We start from the raw sequence: 23036 nt of genomic DNA on the forward strand, positions 1-23036 counted from the left end.
CTCATTGGTCCATCGACTTAGTCGGATTTGGACCTTAGAATTCACCCTTGTCCATTTGTCCATTCGTTCCCAAAATTCTCAATAACTATTAATTACATTTTTCTGAAATTTTGCATGAAGTTACAACTACCCAAGGGAGGAAATTTAACATTCTCAGATTTTGGATAAAAATTCTGGTTGGGTCAAAAGGGGTCAAAATGGCCAAAAATAGCACTTTTCGGGACATAGAATCTTTTCCAACTATTAGATTTTGCTGAAAATTACCCACAAGCAAGATCGCATAGATATACATCTGGAAACATAATATTTGATCCTGGGAAAATTTTGGTTGTATCCCCAGGGGGACAGACAGGGTCAAAATGGCCCAAAATAGCACTTTTCGGGACATAGAATCTTTTCTGACCATTAGATTTTGCTGAAAATTACCCAAAAGCTAGATCACGTAATATTTGACCCTGGGAAAATTCTGGAGTTTGAGCCCCATGGTGTTTTTAGGGGTGAAAAACACCTTTTGGGGCTAATTTTTATTTTTCTAAAATTCAAGGCATCAGTTGGAAGACCATATAGTTTTTGGCTTTTTTTATTTACTTGTTTAGTCCACAAGGACTTGTGGCATAACGGATAAAGTATTAAGTAAATTCAATTGTAAGTAACACAATTCTGAAGGATGACAGTTCAATCCTAAATGCAGGCGATGCAAAGACTACAATTGAGAATTACTTAAGATTTCTCCTCAGTTACAACTGATAGAATGAGAGCATGCTATAAACAAAAACTTTTCGTTCAAATTTCCGAGTTCGATAGAAAGATTCACCAAATTTGATAGGATGTACCTGAAGAAGGACAGAGGTTATATTATTCAAAACGTTATATGAATAACACTTAAAATGAGAACAATAGTTTGAATAATCCCAATAACACAAAGGATTTTAAAAGTTAAATTTAATTAGTTTTATTAAATTGTTCATTAAACCAAATTGTTATAAAACTATTGTTAAGGTAATCTCTATTTATAAATTACTATATGCAAGTAGTTGTAAAATTTCTAACCCTTTATGAACTGGTTAAACTAATTCATTCTGTCGTAAATAAATAAATATAATGGCATAAAGTTGGAATTGATTCAAACACACCTTGTATATATTAGTTCAGTATCTGGGTAGATACCAGATACCTCCAGATTGCTACTATCCATTGCTTACATTCAATATGCTGCTATCTGCCTCAGAGGGTAGAGGATTTCGTTTGTTGTCATAAACACACTTTCTTCAAGTACTATGGATAATAATCAAGGTAAGAAATGCAAAAATTTTCAGTGGTAGTTTAAACTTCATAATTTTCCCAGTTTGAAGACAATCATAGTATCATTACGCTTCAAGCTAGCAATAAATATTTCTTTAATCATCTACATCATAATTCAGGTCATAAAAGGTTATTACATTCTACTGCAGATATCCTTGTCATCTATGAATGTACATAAGATATTGGATAAAGCAGAAGCTAAGGCAGTAGCACTGGATATATCCAAAATATTTTATGAAGTCTGGTACAAAGATTTTTTTTAGGAAAAATGGATTTGGATGGTATTACTGGATTAATATTTAATATAATCTTAACTTTATTACATCATTTCTCTGAATATTATCAATATGAGTGTCATGTAAGGGTCAGTAGACATTATTCTTGATAGTCATTAATAACTTTCCCAAAGAATTTGGTGTTGGTACCAAGCTCTATTCTTGACAGGAGAAAAAATTTGAATGTCCATACATGCAAAACAATGGCCAAATCCTTGGAAAATAATCTCGAATTTGTATTAGAATGAAGCCAAAAATGTAACCAAAATAAAGTTCCTTTCCCTTTAACAACTATAAGAAACTTTTCCAACCACCAATTGTCATAGTCAATAGTACACTCTTGAGGTTCCTTTTTGGAACCTGTCCAATAGGAAGAGTCTAGTGGTTGGTGGTTCAACCCAATATTTCATGCATGGGTGAATGGTGGCTTTGTAGAGATATAGAATATTGGCAGATGTGAGAAGTTTTCTAACCTGGTAGAAGGAGCCCACCTTCTTTGCAGTAGACTTGACAGTATCTTCTTTGCTCCAATTCCTATTACCTATGTTAGACTGAATAGTTTGAATGATGAACTCTAAGGTAGGATGCTATTGGCTATGGCAATCGGTAGTTGAAAAAGTTTATGATTATTGAAAGAAAGAAAATTTGTCTTAGTAGCATTAAATGTTACCATTTATTTATGTCCCCATTCTACTGCAGGCTGGACATCATTTTCGATTTAGCCATTATCTTGGATATGCGAATCTTTGTTTTCCCACATGTTGAGTATGAAGCTAAGTGTCATCAGCAAATATATTAATCTTGGAAACAATTGCATCAAAGTGATTGTTCATAATGATTAGGAATAATAACAGAAAAGGATTCAACCTCTGAATAACATCCAAATTGTCGAGTTGTTCAGATGTACGATGATCAAAGACAGTTTGGATCTTTCTTCTAATTAAAAACATTTGATTATATTAAATATTTTCCCAGTAATACCAAACAAATTAATTTTCATGAGAAAACCATCATGCTAAATCCTGCCAAAAGTCTTGCATCTATCAAGTGGTGCCACCCTAGCGTCACCAGCTATATTCAATGTATGGTAAATAAATGTGTTCAAAGATGACTGATGACTGTCAAGATATCTGCACTAGAACGGGCTTGCCTACATTCATATTATGGACAGAAAGAACTTTAACCTTAACAAGATGGTGGACTATCGCTAGATTGATTAATGATTCAAAAAGGTTACCAAAGAGAGGAAGGAAACTGATAGAGCGATAATTTTATAGGTTCGTGTTTTTCACCAGAATTCTTTAATAGTGGTACCACAGAGGCAATTTTCCAACTATCAGGGAAACAAGATTCAGCAAGGCATTTATTGTAGAGCTTGGAGAGGATTGGGCCAGCTCAGTAGAACATTTCTTTAATAGTATAGTAGGGATGCTTTGGAGATACAAAGGCTTTTTATGATATCTCAGACTTAGGAAAGGATGATCACACGATCATCAAGTGTGACTTCAGTTCACAATGGAAAGTTAGGAAGGATGTGATAAGTGCAGTCAAAGGTAGACTTCAAGATGAACCTGTGGACAAGCAGTTCAGTCTTATCAGTTGTCATATAGGTGACATAAATGAACACACAAGCTTCTACCCAATTCTCACATCCATTTTTTTCTTTCTTATAAATCTGACCCCTATCACACAGACCTTTATGCTCCAACACCAATATATCTTGCTTGGAGGGGAACAAAAGTTTAAACAAATTTTTTAATTAAAAAAAAATAATAATTTTATTTAAAAAAATAAAAAAATTTTAAAAAATACATAAAATTATGAGAATTTGCTAATAATTTTGAAGCCAGAAATTATTTGCTACACAATAGTTTAAAGGATTCCAAATCCCTTTCAAATTCTAAATAGATAGTAAGTCATTCTTTATTTTGTTTTTAACTATTAACTATAAGGCTGACTTGTTTACAAAGAAACAGAAAAGCATTCTGGTGGATTAAATTTCATACTTAAATTCAATTTTTGTAAATAGGACTTTGACAAAGATAAGAGATATTTTGAAAAGAAATCTTTTGTTTCTTTTCTGTCTCAATACTAAATTGCTTTCTATTGGACAGTTTGAATATGAGAAGAAAAACACTTTGCTTTGACAAGGAAATAATATCTTTGAAAACTAAGCAAAAAAAAAAAAAAAAAAAAGAAAAATAGAAACATACACAGTTGAAGGTTTTTCAAATTTAAATATTTTTCTATGACAACAATATTTTAAGATATGTCTACACATATTCTTATTCAAACCGGTGTGAACCTACTAACAGACATGACTTGATGTTTTTGTTCTCCATTATGTCTGCATTCCATTCTATCTAAAACAATATAAGAAAAACACTTTTTCCTTTGACAAAGTAATATCTTTAAAGGCTAACCTAAAATAAATTGTATTTATTAAAAACAAAACATTCCAAAACAGGTACATGGTAAACAGCTGATGATCCCCGTTTTCTATTTACAAAATTTTAGTTAAGGTTTTCTTTTTTCATCCTTATAGAGTTAAATTCTCTTTTATAATAATTGAAGACTCTTAAAAAATCGGCTAATACAAATGCCAAGTCTATTTAACAATTTTAGTTAAGGTTCTTTTGCTTTGTCATCCTTATATAATTGAATTGTCTTTTGTAATTATAAACTTTTTAGAAGTCGGAGTATGTAGGTGATAAGTCTGCAATACGTTAAATTTAGTTTTTTGGGTTTTTTTCGGGAATTAAAACTGCATTCTTTATTTATTTATTCATTTTTACACTTTTTTTTTACTCAAAGCTTCTTCAGACTATATATCTATATATATATTCAAAGTTAAAAATATCCAAAAATAAAAACCATTGAACTTCAAGAGGCTCTTGATAGTGCTCAATAAAAAGAGTAAAGTATTTTTTTTTAATTTAGGTAAAAATTGCCAAAATTCAGGACAATAAATCTACCGTTTCGGTCTAAAATGATTAAAGATCATGCCTCAACTAAGACCAAAGGCTGTTTTTGTCAAAGTCTTTGTGGACTGCGCAACTAATGGTAAATTTTTTTTTTTTACCTACATTGAATAAAATTTATATTTATATTCCCCAAAAGCTCTGAGCTTGATTGAGGGGGAGATTAAAAATTACTGCTATGGTTTCAAATAATCTGAAATAACAGTAAAGGGAGACTTGATTCCAAATATTTCTCATATGTTATATCTTACCTCTTTTGAAAAATAGGGTACGATATTGAATATCTCCACTATCAAATAATCCTTATACACTGAAATTTACTTTACATATGAAAACCACAAAGTGGGGAGACATAACATATGAGAAATATTTGGAATCGGGTCTCCCCTTGCTGCTATTTCAGATAATTTTAAACCACAGCAGCAAGTTTTAGTCTCTCCTCCATCAAGGCCAGATATTTTGGGGAAATATGATATTTTGTAAGCCATATGCAAAACTAGGAAAAAAATGATTGAAACATTTTATAACTGTAAAAAAAGTGCCAAAAAATAGGCTCTTGATGATCCCCTGGCTGTGCAACCTTAAGGGCAAATGTCACATAGCCCACTACACAATTCATTACTTTTCCAACAAGCCTTTATTTGTTAAATTCAGATCAACAGTCACTGAGATTTAGAACTTACAAAAAAGGTGATATATCTATACTTGTAGCTAAATTAAATATTGAATGCTTATATCTTTGGTCCTATGGGACAAAACTACATGAAAATTTGCAGGTTTTTTGAAGATTATAATACTATTCTATGGTCAAAATTTTATGAAAATTGGTATAAAAAAAAAAAAGAACCCTATATTTTCAAACTAATAAAATATGTGTGTGTGTGTGTGTGTGTGTGTGTGTGTGTGTGTGTGTGTGTGTGTGTGTGTGTGTGTGTGTGTGTGTCCCCCCCTGGCAGGTTGCTTCAGTTGTATCCCCTGTGGCCTTATCAGGCTACTAATATATATTACTCTCTTTCATGTCAGATGCAATTTTTAACATAAACAATATACCAGATTAAAAAAAAAAAATGAAATCTTCGCAAGTATTCACAAATATACAGCAATTAATAAAATTAGTTTAGAAACAATCTTTTTCTTATTTTGTAAAAAGATTTTAAAGTTTGTCATTTCATTTTCACTACTATTATGAAATTTCTACATAAAAAAATTATTTCAGAAATTTAAAATCATCGGTTTATTTTTGGCTTGCTTTACATTATTTAAGTTTTAAAAATTTATTGACATTAATATACTATAAATTATTAAATTTGGAAATTCAATATTGTAGCATATAAGTGCAAATTTTTGTTTATTCATTTTCTCTTATAATTTATATATAATTTGTTTTTTATTTATACAAACATTATTTGGTAGACATGTTTCAATCAAAACCATGGATAGCCAGACTGCTTTGGATCAACACCTTTTCTTTACAGCTGAATTGAATTTACTTTTTCTCTAAATCCTATCAGATATAAACAAGTGACGCATGCATGGTCCCCCGTGAGTGCACAGTGAATAAGGCATAAAAAAATGACTGTTCAGCATTTGCCCCCCTCCCCCTACATTTAGCCCTAAGATGCCAAATCCTTGTGAAAATGAACAAACGGTGCAGTTTTAGGCCTTAACATATGTAAATTTGAGTTCTGCATCATGCAAAAAAAGAAATGACTGTCTATTTGCTCCCACCCCCATTTAGCCCCAAACGTCCCCAAGGTTTTAACATATTTAAATTTGAGTTCAGCACTATGCAAAACTGCTAAATAGACATACACAGAAAATTTTGAACAAATATGGTAAAATAGTCCCAAAAATGGAATTTTTTTAGCCCTAATAAAGCCTCTGGGGCACACCCAAGTTATCGCAAAGTACAGACAAACAAAATTATATAGAAATCAGTTAGTTACAACTTTTCAGAAAGTTGTATAAAAATCTAAGGCATCAAATTTTTTTTAATAAGCACAAAGTGTTAATTTATGCCATTTTAATCCGAAAGTACCCCCCCCTAGGGAGGCAACCGGAGTCTTCCCGGAAAATCCGTTCTGTTACATTTTTTACTCATATCATGTCTAATGTTTGTGCAAAATTTTTTTTAAATTTCAAGGTGTAGTATTGAGAAAAGTGCAGACAGATGAACGGACTAACGGACAAGAGTGAATTTACAGATCCACCCTCCTTTTGTTGGGGGGGACCAAAAAATATTAGTGGTTGAATCATGGATGGATAGCCAGACCGCTTTGTATCAACACCTTTTCTTTACAGCTGAATTGAATTCACTTTTTCTCTAAATCCTATCAGACACAAAAACAATATTAACAGTTGAATCAGTGTAATGAGAGGGTGGCAAATACATAAGTGAAAAAAAAGATATTTGTTCAGTTAATTGTAAATTCCAACTACGTTCCATTGTGATGAATTTCATCATCCTTTTATTACTTCAGCATCTATGACAATATGAAGAATTTCTTTCAAACATCTTCAACATGTTATAAATAGATAACAACATCTTGTGATGTTATAAAGTATTCGCCTTTTTTTATTTATTTGTGGACTATTATCCTCATCTTTATAGTTTAGAAGACAGCGGTTTCAATCCTAACCAAAGCTGGCCAGAGGATTAGTTGGCCAAAACCTGATGAGACAACAACTATGGAAGGCACTAATTACTGAAGATACAGTTAAAAGATTCAGCATTCCTATCCTGTCGCGGTTAACAACCTGACGAAGGCCAGAGGAATAGTTGGCCAAAACGTTGTGAAACAACAACTATAAAAGATGAGGATAATCGTCTGCAAATGAATAAATAAAAATTTACAAATTACTCATCTAAAAAAAAAAAAAAAAAAAAAAAAATCCAATAATTAAAATAAGATATTTGTCTGGTATCATTCAATTTATTCAAGCAGATGGCATCATTCATTGTGCACGGAGGCAAACTAACGTACTTCCTAACTTTGAGCATAGCGCTACCAGAATTGGTGACAAGGCAAATCAGTCTCTTTATTTTTTTCTCTCACACCTATATCTCACCTGTGCATGTCCTCTTTTTTTTTCTTTTTTTTAACTATATTTTTCTGATCTTTTTTTATCTTTTTTTTTTTTTAATAATTATGTAAAAATTTCTTTTGGTTTTATTATAATTAAGATTTATTGAAATTTTTTTTTTTGTTTTTTTTTTACTATATTTTTCTGATCTTTTTTATCTTTTTTTTTGTAATAATTATGTAAAAATTTCTTTTGGTCTTATAATTAAGATTTATTGAAATTTTTTTTTTTTGTTTTTTTTTTTTAAGAATTATTGAAACCACTTTTAATTTTTTTTTTTTTTTTTTTTTAAACTATTTGGGGAATGTTATGTATTGGATACGTTTTGGTTTTTTTGGATGTTTGAAATTTTGTTATTTTGATTTCAATAATTTTATTTTTATAATTTTATAAACATATATAAATTCAAATAAAAACATTTTTAAAATTCAAGAAAAAAATCTGTTATAATTTTATAAACATATTTCTTATAAAATTAAAAATAAAATAAAACACTTTTTTAATTTTGTCATAAAGTGCAAATAAAAACTTATTTTTATCTGTATAATTTTGTTAATTGCATTGTATACTTGTCCATAATGTTCTTGCTTATATTTTAATAAATCGATTCACAATAGAAATACTGAAGAAACTGATTTGTCTTGTCATTGCTTCAGGTCATGCTATGTCGGAAGTTAGGAAGTACATTTGCTGACTATAACCAATATATATATATATATATATATATATATATATATATAGTGTAACATGTTCATCATCAGTCACATGATTTTATTAAAAACAAAATGTTGATATCTGTACCTCTTATTCTCTAAATAATTGATTACAGCATAGAGATACATAAAATTTGAGTGCAGAATCAGAACATGTAATTTTATATTAGAATGCCAACTTCTATCAAAATTGTAAAATCAAAACTAGAAAGACAATGAAATTACTGAATTTTTTTTTATGAATTGATCCATGTATTCAAGTAATTTCTGTATATAATGCTGTCCATTTTGAACACCGAATTTCAGAGATTTAAATCCTCATAACTTTTGAACTACTAGGGATATTTACCGACTTCAAACGGTTTTGATTTCCATTTAATGAGCTCTTTGTAACTAATCTGATTAGAAAACAGCCTAAAAGTAAAGAAATAACTGAGAATACTTTTTCATAGAATTTGGTTTTGCAACCAAATTCTAAACAGACCACATTCATATGATACACTGTTAATCCTGTAATAGTTTTTAAATTTTATCCAAATAATTTGGAAAGAATAAAACAAAAATATTCATTATTAACTCCAAAATAATAATCAGAATTTAACTATTTCCACTGTTTCTTTTTGTTTTGTATAAAAATATTTTTTAATTTTTAAAAAGGATTTCACATAAAGCTTAATAATGTTTAAACAAAAAACTTTGTATATGTATATTTTTTTACCTCTGATAAGTGAAGTTATTCGCCGATCAAAAGAATAACGTCTCTCACTGTTTGGTTCTTTTTCTACAAGTTTCAAAAATGTAACTGAAGGCCTGATCTCAGAAAGCGACTGACTTTCTGATAAGACTTCTTCCTGAAAAAGAAAGAAAAGAAAAAAAGAAAAATTTTTAAGAAAATGATAAAACCTATAAAAATGTATTATGGCTAAAATGCTAAAATCTGATTGATTAAAAATTTTCTCAAATTTAATATAAAAAAAAAAAAATTCTAAACTTGACTTTTCCTTAAAAGATTAACACTTTTTCTCGTTGATTTGAAACTATCAGACAACATCTCACAGTTTGTTTGTGGACACTGAGAGTTATTTTATAACATATGTATCATATATCAGATACATACCTGCATCTCCTAATAAACAAAACAAAATCGAAATAGTTTTTGGCAGAGTGGGGTGGGGGTCTTTTAAGCTTCTGGGGATCCCTATTATAAATCCTAAATTTAAATTTTAATTTCTTTAAAAAAGAGTATATACAAACAAACAAACAATAATCTAAATGTGTCTTTGAATTAAAAACAAATATTTCTTTTTATATGAAAAAAATTAAAACTAGCTAGTCATATTTAAAACATGCTGTCATTGAGTCCTTTGGAAAGTTCAAAACTTGTTACATTTTACTGTTATTGCTTTTTTTTGTGGGGTGAGGCAAGAATTTTAATGATATATAGATCCCTGATATAAAAAAAAAAAAAAATGGATTCAATTTACAGACTGGAAAATAAAAAATCTAGTTTCAATATAATTGGTAAAAATTATGAAATTAAAAAATTTTTAAGAGGAGGGGGGGGTGATCATTTGTACACAGAATATGACTTAGGGAAAAAAAAATTCTTAATTCATCTCTGGATCTATATTGTACAAAATATTTATTTCTTAGAATCAATTTTAGCATGAAAAAAAAAAAATGTAATAAATGAAGAGAAATAAAAAAAAAAAAATATTACCATGTTACTTTTTTTTTTTTTCTTCTTATCCTAAAAGGGGAAAGAGTAATAATTAAAAGAAAGAGTAAACTTTCTGTACAGAGTCACCAGGAAGGTAGCGCAAAAGCTTAAACAAATTTTACCCCTGGATAATGGTAAACTTTGCACAAAAACTCTGCTAAGTTGTATATCCTGCTTACCCATATTTTGTCTGATCACAAAACATAAACAAAAAAATTCCAAAGTTTTATAAAAACTAAACTAAACTCATTGATCAGAAAAAATATTCAGTGTTTTTGTTTTTATGTGAGCAAAAAGAATCGAAAGTACAAAAACAGTGACAATGTTCAAGGTTCATGCTAAATCTGTCATTTCAACATGTTTCTTATGCGAACCTAACCCGACGGCTGAACTAATTGATAGCAATAGGTTCTTGCTGGAACAACCAGCTTAGCCCACTGTACCTGAGAGGAGTGTTTTAAGGAATGAATCCAACCATAATAGGTTTTACAGTGGACAAGGTAATTAATATTATTTTTAAAATCATCCCCTACTTCAGATTTAAATGATTATTATTTTTGTTTACGATACCAGATGATTTCAATACGTAACTAAAAATAAAAAAGTATTCTTTTTTTGTTTTAAACATTTTAGTTTTGTTGCCGATCACTTCATAATACTTTAGGTCCTCTTCTTGTAATTAAACTTTCTGATTACTGAGGAGTAAATGAGAACAAGCAGTTTGTTTGTAATTAATCTAGTATCAAGAAAGCAAACTCTTATTTTCTTTTTTTTTTTTTACCGGTATTACTCGTTTCCATAAGAAATAAAAATCTATCAAACAACATTGTAAGCAATTTAGCGATTTCTTTTTTATTAGAAGCACCTCTTTAGAAATATTGTCTCTATATTTATAAAATTAGGTTCATTATATATATATATATATATATATATATATATATATATATATATATATATATATATAGATGAGAGAGAGATGGTGGAGGGAGGGAGAAAATATGAAATAATTCACTTTATCTTGTACTCCTGGTTTTATGAACAAAATTGTAAATCATAATTTGCATCTATCTCGAATTGAGCATTTTTATCAAGATAGGATTAATATATAAATATTAATATTTCCATTTTAAAATTTTAAAAGTTTGAAGTGTCCAAAATAATAATATAATTTTTATTTTATTTTTGTTGTTGTAAGTTTAAATTTTATTCACAATAAGTATCTTCTAAAAATGTGTAACCATCTTTTACTTTAAATTTCCCGCTTGAAACCGGAGCAAAACACATGTGAAACTACTGGAACAGCACGTATATTTCTCTTCTCTTCTACTCCGAGGGATCACCTCCTCCATAACACCAAAATGAAAAGAAAAACAAATAAAAAATTACAGACCATACTTCTTACCCTGATAATGCTATTTTTAGTGAAATATTGGACTTACAACAGCAAAAAAAGTAAATAAAAATGATTTTATTATTATTTCTGACACTTCAAAGTTTGCAAAATATATATATAGTTTCCGAAGTGTAAATCCAATGAAAATGAGATGGGTGTCATTATATAAGAGTCAGGAGTAAAACCCAAAGGTCTTTTCTTTACCTCAATTTTATGTGGAGAGACAGAGTCAGGAATTTTTGAGTCAGAGTTTTTTTGGGGTGGTTTTTTTTTTTTTGCTTTCCATTAAGTAATAATCAGTCCTATAAAGCCACAAATTTAATCCGCATCAGCTTCCTCACTTTATGTGCAAGGCAAATCTAAAGTCTTAATATTATCAATCAGATTATTTCATGTTTTTTTTTTTTGTTAAATATGGTTACGAAATTATTAAAATAAATGAATTCCAGTGAATTAATTATTGCAACTTAATTCAAGAAACGAACTCTCTAAAAGCAATCTGGCCTGAGATGTACTTACTTTTTGTCCCCGACTGTTCACAAAGAGAAACGTGTATGTGTCACTGCTCATCAAAAGATTATACAGCGGAAAATTCAGTGATTCCTGCCATAAATCCTGAAAGGAACAAAAGAGAAATATTCAAACGATAAACAAAAATGTTGCTTACCAATAAACATACAATATTACTTCTCTTAAAATTGAACAAGACTGCATCATGTGGTTAAACATTATTAGACAATCCATGAGATGCTGGATTAATCTCAGTCCCATCTGTGGGATGTATTACTACAGGACTACTTCCCTGCCGATTACAATTTAGTTGTCTTCACACATAATGCCAAAATATTCTTGCCAAAAAAAATGCCTAATAATTAATACCATTCATTAATGTCAGTACTTTAACAATGTTCTTCATTTTTAGATTGGAAATTATTTCAGGTTCACTTTCATTAACCTCGGTCCTCAAATGGCTCTTGGCCTTGATAAATATTGACCCAACGGTTAAAAAAAAATAAAAATAAATAGTGTATACATTTGTGCCTACAAGCAATTGTTAAGGTAAATAAATATTTTAAAAATTCATTTATAGAGTTAGAGATTAAGTTTCAATTTAAGAGAAATAAGATTTCATGAATGATAAGTAATAAACACAGCTGCTGCTGATGTTGATAAACAAGCACCATCCATTTTCTTCATAAGTCGTCGTGGCCATTGACAGTGCATTAGCTTTTTTCACCTCCTTTTCTTCCTTTGCTTTACAGGTTCGCAGTAGCGGCTATTTTTTTTTTTTTTTTTTTTTTTTTAGGGGGCTGAGGGGTTGCTCAATATCCTTCGTATACCACCTCTCTCCACCCGGGCAACCATGCTAGTTTTGTATAAATTATATGATTATTGTTAGCATTCGATTCTACAATATATTTCTAGTTAGAATTCTTTCTAGAAAGACATCAGGAACTTATAGAAGGGACCATGTTGAAAGTTACTAACGTCCCAAGGTGATAGTGAATTTTTGAGATGAGGCATGAATGTTTATTTTTACTTGAATTAATTGGACAATTGTTCTGTGTTTCGGTTAATATAACCTTTGTCATGTTTTTTTTTGTTTTTGTTTTTTCTGTTTCCCCTTCCCCCCCCCCTGTATATTCTGTTTTTGTTTCAATATATTTTACCTTTCTAACCATATCCGTATCTGTGATTTTCCTTAGTGAATCTTCCGGGGCCACAACAATATTGTAAGTAATATTGAATCTTCAACCTCCAGTCTGTAACAGAACTGATTGTCAACAAACGCTTTTAACAAGTATTAATCAATAAGAAATAATTATTATGCTATTATGCATTTTATTCACTTATCTAACATATAAAATTAACTTGTGAGATTTTAAAAGTTACGTAAATAACATTTAAACTGACACATTAAATTTTGATTCTGTCTAGCCAACTCTCATTTGTTATTGCTGGATCATTCTATTGGTACTACAATAATGTACTTTACTACAATTTATTTTAAAAATTATGTAGGCCCATTCAGGCAACTAATATAGAAATATTTTTCAATTATGACTGAAAAATCAAGATCAACAAGCGGAATACCTCATTTTTTAATTGAATATAAAAATTTGTTTCTTATAAAATTTTATTTCTATTTCTGTAGAAGTTAAAAAAAAATGTGAAAATAAATAAAAATTAAAATAACTTTACTGCATTCTGGACAAAGTCGGGTAGGTACAGCTACTATATAAATATTAGCAAGTTCTGTATTTGTACAGATAGCATGTTGGTTAGATTTTTTTAAATAAAATGTAAATTGAGTCATTATGCATGATTGATCCCAGTTTCTACCCCATTTTCCCGCATTGTCTGATACAACAGTAGATAATAGATTGGCTGGCTTAATCATGTAAATTAGAAGGATTTTAAAGTTAAAGAATAGGTTCATTCTGGGATTTACCACTATACAACGTCTGGATAGTTTAGGTCATGGAGACTACTTGAAGGATGGCTCAAAACGATAAGTAAAAGAAAAAGAATCCATAGTTAAGCGTAACAAAATATTTTCAGAATTAATTGTAATTTTCCTGTGTTTCAGTTAATGGAAAGTATCCAGACCACATCACCAAGCACAGTCCGAGAAGTAGACAACATTTTTAGATGTCAAAGTATATCCACACATCAATGAACATTCACAAAATACAGGCTGATACACATTCATTACTGAATCTTGGTGAAATGTTAAGCAAAATAAAGTTTATTTCAATTATAGTTTCCGAACATGGAAGTCTTTTTGGAAAAGTAAACTGAACCAAACTGAACGGTTTAGAGAAATGACTCAAGACATTTTGTTACAAGAAAGGGTCCCTTTTCTTGTAAGAAAAACATTAAATAAGTAAAAATGAGATTAGATAGACCGAGATTCGAACCTGGTAAGCAAGGTTCGGAAATAGATTCAAAAAGTAATTCGATTTGTTCAAATTAATATAAAATAGTAGATATGTCTGAGTAAAAGGAACTTTGATTTTTCAATTCTTTTTTATGAAAACTGAATTAAAATAAGGTCAGTTAGAAGAACAAACAATAGCAAATTTAAATATGTTGAAAAATAAGTTAGGTCGAAAAATAGGTTAGAGAAAATTCATTGTCTGCAAAAGTGGTTTGGAAACATGCCAAACAACGCATGTTTAGGCCACAAGGACTGATCATGTGGCCAGACACACGTATGACGTCATGTAGAATTGAATTCTCAATATAGTTTGCTAGTTTTAGACAGACAGGGCCGAGAGTCGAGTTAGACAGAGCTGACATCGTCAGAGAAGGCAGTCCCTTTTGGAAGCGAGGGAGAAAGTTTTAATCATGTAGTCGACTTTGAATTCTTGGATGTCATCATCATTGCGATCGGTCGAATGTAATAAAAGAACACATCATATTTTGTAACTGCGTCTTGTGTCATCTTTCTACCAAATTAAAGGTAATGTGAACTATCGTTAATATGAACTTTGTGTCCTCATCTTATATGAACTTGTTCCCAAGCATCTTTATAACGAACTTTATATATAACTCATCTAAGAAATGTGTCCCCTTCTCCATCTAAGTAATGACTGTCCCCTCCTGTGTCATAAGAACTGATAACCCTCCTCTCTAAATATGTTATAAGAACCACATACAGTAAAATGTATAAATGTCGTTCTCCTCTCTCTTCTCCCCCATATCAATATACATGTGCGCCATCTCTAGTAAATATGAATGTCCCCATCCTATCTCTTTAAAAGACACCAACTACACAACAATTTAACCTGTTCAGATCAATTGGTTTAATCTTCAATCATTCTTTTCTCTATTTTAGTTATGGTTTAATGTCCAAACGATACAATAATAATTAAATTCAACTTTCAAAATCCTATTTTAAAAATAAAAAACTAATTTGGAAAAAAAAAAAAAAAAAAAAACAGAACTGCAACCAATTTTTTTATATAACACTTTATTGAATTACTTGTATCTTTTGAAAAATGGAAACATTTTCTTACAAAAATTAAGAGGCAAAAGAGGGAAGTGGATGGAGAACATAAGAAAATAAAAATTAAAGCAAAAATAATCTCAGGCAACACAGAGTAGATACATTTTACCGGAAAAAATAAATGAATAAAATATTTAAAGTTAATGAAATACTATTGGCACTTTTAAGATATATCATTTGAAATTTGGGTATTTTTTTAGATTAGGTCTACGTCCACAATTTTCTTTTAAATGACAACTTTTATAGGTTTTCGACTATGCTGAATACGAAAACCGCATTGAAATTTTGCAGAAATAATTAATTATCGAGATAAAAAAGTTGTATTATGCATTTTATTCTTTGGCGGCCATCTTTTTTACGCGTGTGCAGTGTCAGTCCAAGCTGAGTAGATTTGTTTATGGCATGCGCACGCACATAAAAAAGATGGCTGCCAAAGAATACAATGCATAATACAAATTTTTATATCTCGATAACTACCTATTTCTGCAAAATTTCATTGCGATTTTCGTATTCAGCATAGTCGAAAACCTATAAAAGTCCTCATTTAAAAGAAAATTATGGAGGTGGACCGAATCTGAAAATTTGAGTTTTTTTGTTTTTTGTTTTTTTTAAATAAACTATTTATATACTGGAAAGAAATGAATGAGCAAGCTTTCAATATATAACATCCTTTTTCAAACGTTTTTTTTTTGTTGTTTTTTGTTAATTCATTTTTTCATCAGAGATGCAAAAATCTCTCAAAGATGGAAGTCCTTCAAAATATTGATAGTGAATGGTTTGGTGGCCTGTATTTTCTTCTACCACACATGGCCTACATGACACGATTAACGAAATAATATTGGCACCTTAAATATCATTTGAAATTTAATATTAGAAATTCAAGAAAGCCAAAAACGATTTTCTCTATTTTTTTTTTTTTTAAAATAAATTGTTTACCTTAAAAATAACATCTCAAATTTCAAATAAAGTTCAAAGTTTTTTTTTAGTTAGTTTATTCTCTACTTTATTACCCTTATTCCTGTTTATACCTATATATTCTATCAAATATTTATAAAACAGTTACTGAAATTGTACTACACAGAAACACTGGTTTTATTCCCAGAGGAAATTCATCAGGACGAAGTATGAATCCAAAGATTTATTTTGGTCCATCTCTAGCACTCGATTGTCATCAGAAATTCATTTTTATTTGCTCTATTGAAATTTTTATAACTTAAAGCATTGTAGTCTATAGTTTAGATGAGAAAAAAAAAATGAAAGCTAAATTGAATATATTTAATTAGATTCATTGGCTGCTATTTATTAACTTTTGGAGATAGAAAATGTTTAATATGTTAGTAATAGTGTCATTTTATATATATATATATATATATATATATATATATATATATATATATATATAGTCATCCACATACAGTACTGTTTCGCTGTTTCACAGCTCATCAGTGCGGCTAGATAAGCAACTACCTCAAGCTAGGATCGAAACCTGATCGCCCAAACGATAGTCAGCGCTTCTAACCGTTGCGCTATATGGCGTCTGCTATGTGGGCAGTGAATTAACAATGTTTTGACGTTGTCCAAATACCGAAGCTCAATTTGTTTATGCAAAGAGCATTGCTTAATACGCTAATAGTAATTTGTATATCATTTCCCAATATGTTCAACCCAAGATAGGGAGCTTTATATATAATGTCTGTGTGTTCCCTACAGGAAGAAAGACTAGAGAATCTATATAAAATGTAAAAATGTATTATGTAAAATTTACCAGGAAATAATAATGGAAGTGTTTGCAAATCTAAGTACACTGCTCAGGGGTTTTGAAGTCATAACAACCTTTAAACTTCAAACATATCCTATTTTTATGAAATTTAAATCATATGTACATAATTTTCTGAGGAAGACAATGGAAGTGATCCCAAATCTGTTACCCTCTATGTGTTGAACATCTACAGGCTCACTCCTTTAAGTGATCCATGGGGAGAAATCTCCTTCAAACTTCAAATATATGTGCATGATTTTAATGAAATTTAAACCATATGTATACGCCACTAATTCAGAGAGTTCTGACAACATTTCAGCTTTTTCAACTATTGTTATATAGTTCGTTAAGCAGAAGCAGTAAAATTATCTGTAGGGCTATGACAACAGCATATTCTTTTCATTGTTTTGACTCAAGTATATATCTGACACAGTTAGATACACTTAATCAACCAAGAACCACATCATTCTATATAACAGCATATCAGATATCAACGGATACACACTCGAGAGTCAAAACAATGAAAAGAATATGCTGTTGTCATAGCCTTAACTAATTATCTGTGTATTTATCTGTTTATCTAGCTATCGATCGATGTATATATATATATATATATATATATCTATCTACCTATCTATCCATATAATTATTTATCTAGCTAGAGTTGTGGGGACAACAGAGATTGGAATCGCCATCTTTTGACAGGTTGTCAAAACATGTCAAATTTTGTGATCTGGTCAAGTTTGCACCGGAAAGTGTCCGAACAGATGACTGGAAGTTGACGTGTAGCATGTCAAGTGTTCCAGTCTGCACAAGCATCATGGAGTTGGATTCGAGATGTAAGGAGTGACAGAGTCTTCCCATGGGTGGGGGGTGGGGGTCTCAGAATGGAGATGTAGAAGAACCACCTCCAAGCCAAAATCATCAATCACTTCTCTGCTATGCTGAATACTTGGGACTAATAAAGAATATATATATATATATATATATATATATATATAAACAACCAGTCTTGTGTCTGTTTTGAAGCATCTTCGTTGAACAGAATCCAGCTCCATAAGATGGCTGAAGAATCTCTCAGAAGAAACAATAGCAGAACAGGTATGTCGTTACATCATGTTATATGTAATTATGTCGACACTCACGCATCAACACCACTAGATGAGATAAATCACGGGCCGTAAAATAGACAGTCAGAACAAGAATAGTACGTTGCACAATGTACATACACAACACACATGGTTCATTTAAGATTAAGAACACTACAGACATTTTAGTGCCACATATACACTCAAATACATGATACAATTTTACATTAATTTATGAATGTAATTTAAAAATTTTATAGCAATTTAGTTGACAACTTAGAAATAATGACATGTAAAAATATCAGGTGATTATCTTAGCAACATATACTAATGGCATAACGAGAGAGCTTGAAATACATGTATCAGTTAGTCACGAGTTAGGAGTCAAAGAGAGCAGGCTCAGTCACAGTCAGAAAGAGAAAGGCTGTCGTGGACAGTAATGGCTAAGAATAGGGGAAAATGTTGATAATAAAAATCTAGGACCAGTGTTGTAGCTTTTCAATGGGGGGAAACATCCGTAATAAAGCTGCTGTAAATACCACCAAGACTTCGAGTTGTATGAATCTGCATTTGAAGCTTTTCCGAGGATCCGTCAAATTAAGATCAACCAAAAGTGGACCAGGTATGTTTTTCTATTGGCCACTGTAAAACCCCAAAGACTTATTTGTCCATTAATGTTTTAATTATATGTCCTGTTTAAACAATAACTAGATAATCAAATGTATATACACGTTAATATAAACGCATCATATATACACGCCTTCATGTTATATAGAACCCCACTATGCAACAAGCCGTCTTTTGTTGCCTTTCCAACCCCCACCCTCATTGCTGTCTAGTTTGGTCAAAGTAATAATGTTGAATATATACACAAACTAGATGGCTTCGATAGCTCTTTATCACTTAAAAGTTTGCTACTTCAAACTGAAATTCTAAATAAGTAAACACAAGCCAAGAACTTTTGCATTTATCTATATAAATAAACTAGCAGGGCACCCAGTATTGCCCGGTTGTAAAATACACTTATATATGATATTTTGATTAATGCAGATTCCGTATTTATTATTATATTATATTGGACCCAATATATAGTAATGATTTAAAAAAAAAAAAAAAAAAAAAAAAAGACTTGTGCACCACCACAGAGAATCGAAACCAAAACATTTAGCTTACAATTTACTTTTTCCTTTGACACTAATGACTGTACTATGAAGACATGTTTGCTGCAAAGTTAAAAATTAAAAACAGGAACCAATAGCTATCACGCATGTATATTTGTAATGCCATCATTCGACTTTCACCTAGCAAATTTCATTTTTTTTTTTTTTTTTAATTTTCACATTTTTGTACAGATTTTCCCTGGCTAAAACGCAAATATAAAGTTTTGCATGGGTCCGAATACCCTATGTATTAAGCTTCATATCTATCGACCAAACACTGACAGGAGTTTGGTAGGCAAAATTTTTTAAACAAATATATATAGGCATACATAAATATGTATAGAAAGAGGTTTATGTTTACTATAACCTTTTTATGCAAATATTACGCAAGTATAAATCATGTAGAATATCTGCATGAATATAATTTTACATAATAGTTAACTAAAGATGATCATCACATAAGAAAACCGAAAAAACTAATAAGGAATTAATGAAAATGAATGTTTAAAAGAATATGCAAATTAGCTAGATCTTCTGCTAGTGAATGCAATTCCACGGACCATATATAACAAAGTTGTATATTCTTTTTAAATAAACAGAAAAAAGGTTTGCCTTTTTTCTTCTTGGCCTTCAGGCCAAGATCTTTTTTCTGTTATCAAAGTGTGGTATCTGTTCCGGCAAATACTGCAATCAAAGACCATATGTGGGGGAAATCCCACATATAAGACAATTGCTCTTGTAGCAATCAGTTTTGGTCAATGTAGGGGAAACCCTTCATACCTATTCTCACTATCCAGTTCCCCCTCGGAAATTTAAACAAATATTGTAAGAAAGGTTTTTAATGAACCTGTTTTATTAAATCATTTTAATTAATAACTGTTTATAATATACCAAGAAAACTATTGCATTTATATAGGAAAAATAAGACAAGAAAATTACAAATGAATAATACCAAAAATTAATTTATTATGAAATGTTTAAAAACTGCTTTAGGCATTCAAATAACTGTCTTTGGATTTTTTGTTTGTACTATATATAAAATATTTCAAAGTATTATACTATGTTGATTTTAATATTAGTAAGCCATGTTGATATATAGGAGTGATAAATGAAAACAAAATTCTTGCATTTATTCAGTTAAATTTATATACCGGTTGTTCATAAAATCGATTGGTAATATAAAAGAAATCTTGACATTTTCTGTTTATAACTGAGACAAAACATTTTAGATTTTCTTATTAAGACTTTTTACACATTCCTTTGTACATAAACACTTAAAACCATTCTTTTAATATTTCACAAGGACTACTGTATACATCTATATATATAAAAGCGAAAATGTGTGTATGTATGTTCGCTTTTTGTGTATGTACGAGAAAGGCTTTTTTTCCAAAAAGCAATCGGTCGACTCACTTCTTAAAACTTTTTATATCATGTCTAAATAATAATATCTACAAGTTAACAATGGGGATCGCCTGTCTATTTCATTTGCTAGACTTTGAAAAGATAAATATTCAACATTTTTCGATCGCCGCATGTGCATCAAGCTTTTCGCATAATAAAAGCGAAACTTATTCTGGCTGCATTTTTCCGGTCGCGATTGCCAGAAATGCCTGAAAGCAATCAGCTTTGATCAATGTGGAGTTTCTCCTTATATCAGACAATTGCTATTCAATTTGGACAATCCCCTTTTTATGGGGAGCTAGTTGTCCCCACAATATCTTGGGAAAACACAACAAAAATTAAAATCCTGCCCCGCAGTAAATAAATTACTGCCCTGCAATCAAAGTTGACCTCATTAAGTACGGGCACCTGCCAAGTTTTAATAAATAAATTCAAACATTATCGTTACTATTTCGTGGTGGCCCAGTGCTTAACGTCGCATGTTTTTTTTTTCACACTTTAATTTCCAACTTCGACTCAAGGGTTCGGGTTCGATCCTTCATACTTACCTACCAAAACTTTTTTTTTTATTTTAACCCCCCCCCCCCCGACACAAACACCCGGGTGTTTTGATTTACCTAAAACCACACACATTTCCAAACACCCAGGCACACCGGGTAACCCCCCCCTAGTGAAATAAATATAAAACGTTGATGAATATTGAAATCATTTGTTTTTTTCTTTTTCTATCATGTTGAAATATTATTCCCATAATTTTCATCATACATATATACATGCATTTACATATACATACATACACACACATATACATTATATTATATATTTTTTATTATTTTTAAAAACAGTAATCTAGGAATCGAACCCCCCCCCCCGGACCATGTGAATTACAATCCAGCGGTTCGCATGCATGTCCGTTGATTACTGTTTTTGAAAATAATAAATAGATAAAAATATTATTTATCCACAACCAAATAAAATATGAGTGATTTTCTAAGTAAAACAATCTTCAAGGCAAAGTCGCTACTTAACAGTATTTATCGTTAAAAACTTTTTAAAATCAACATATGTATGTGTGTGTATATATATATATATATATATATATATATATATATATATAGCCTTTGAGAATTTACAGACTATTGAAAATTTCTTGGGGCAACTAACAGTCGTAAATCACTCGCCCACTAGTCCATAAAATTTCTTAAAAGAAAGAAACGGGGGGGGGGGCTCATTTATTTTATGACCCTCAAATATGCAGTGACTTAGAATGACCTATGTCTCATCATTTGTGAATTCTTTCATCTCTAGCTGTGAGACCGTTGGAATATTGTATTGAAAAAAAGAGTGGTCACTCTAAAGGTCAACAAGAGGTCAAATTTACCCATTCAGCATGTAGTCAAAATGCTGCCTTCATTTAGCTCTCTGATTTTTAAATTCATTTGGAAAAAAAATTCTCCGATGCTACAACTACATACACTTCATGCTTACAAAAGTAAAAACGAACATTTGAAACAGGAAAAAACGCATTGTTCAGTCAAGCATCCAAAGAAATGATTCTTATTTCTATGGAACAATAATATGAATGATGCTATATAAAGAAACTGATGTTGTATTTTAATGTTTTGTTGAATATTTACTGAAATGTTTGTAGTAACAAAATAGTTGATTTACAAGAGTTAAACAAATATTTTCTTGTTAGATCATACACACGGTAATTTCTTGAATTGTTGTAAACTTATTTACTTTCGGACGAGTAAAAATATTTTGGGTCAAGTAAATTTTACCTCACATTCTTCGACCTGCGGTTGAGCGATTTTTTTTCAAATCTCAAAGGCTGTATATAATTATATATATAGTTTTAGATAAGATAATTATATATATAGTTTTATTACTATTATTATTATTATTATTATTATTATTATCTTATCTGATATTTTACCATCATTTTCTATTTTATTTTATTATCTATTTCACTTTGAATTTATGTTACTATTTTTATTAATATTAGTTCTATAAATATTATAATTACTATTAAAAATAATATTATTATTTAATTACTACAAATAAGATTCATTTATTACTATTATTGATTTTATTAATATTACTATTTTTAAAACATTATATAAAAAATTAACTTATAATTAG

At 30.1% G+C, this 23036-nt stretch overlaps 1 protein-coding gene across 2 annotated transcripts in view; it reads right to left on the reverse strand.

Moving 5' to 3' along the window:
- LOC145268053 (phosphatidylinositol 4,5-bisphosphate 3-kinase catalytic subunit beta isoform-like) overlaps positions 1-23036 on the reverse strand; it is a 420372-nt gene that overhangs the window by 294816 nt on the left and 102520 nt on the right. For both annotated transcript variants that reach the window (XM_080123347.1, XM_080123348.1), the window contains exons 3-4: positions 11988-12083; positions 9074-9206 (exon numbers count right to left, since the gene is read on the reverse strand). In XM_080123347.1, coding sequence (XP_079979473.1) covers positions 9074-9206; positions 11988-12083 — 229 coding nt within the window. The remainder of the gene's footprint in view (positions 1-9073; positions 9207-11987; positions 12084-23036) is intronic.

This window comes from Euprymna scolopes, chromosome 4 (genome assembly GCF_053919585.1).
Source record: "Euprymna scolopes isolate OS-2025 chromosome 4, ASM5391958v1, whole genome shotgun sequence".
Taxonomy (NCBI): Eukaryota; Metazoa; Mollusca; class Cephalopoda; order Sepiida; family Sepiolidae; genus Euprymna; species Euprymna scolopes.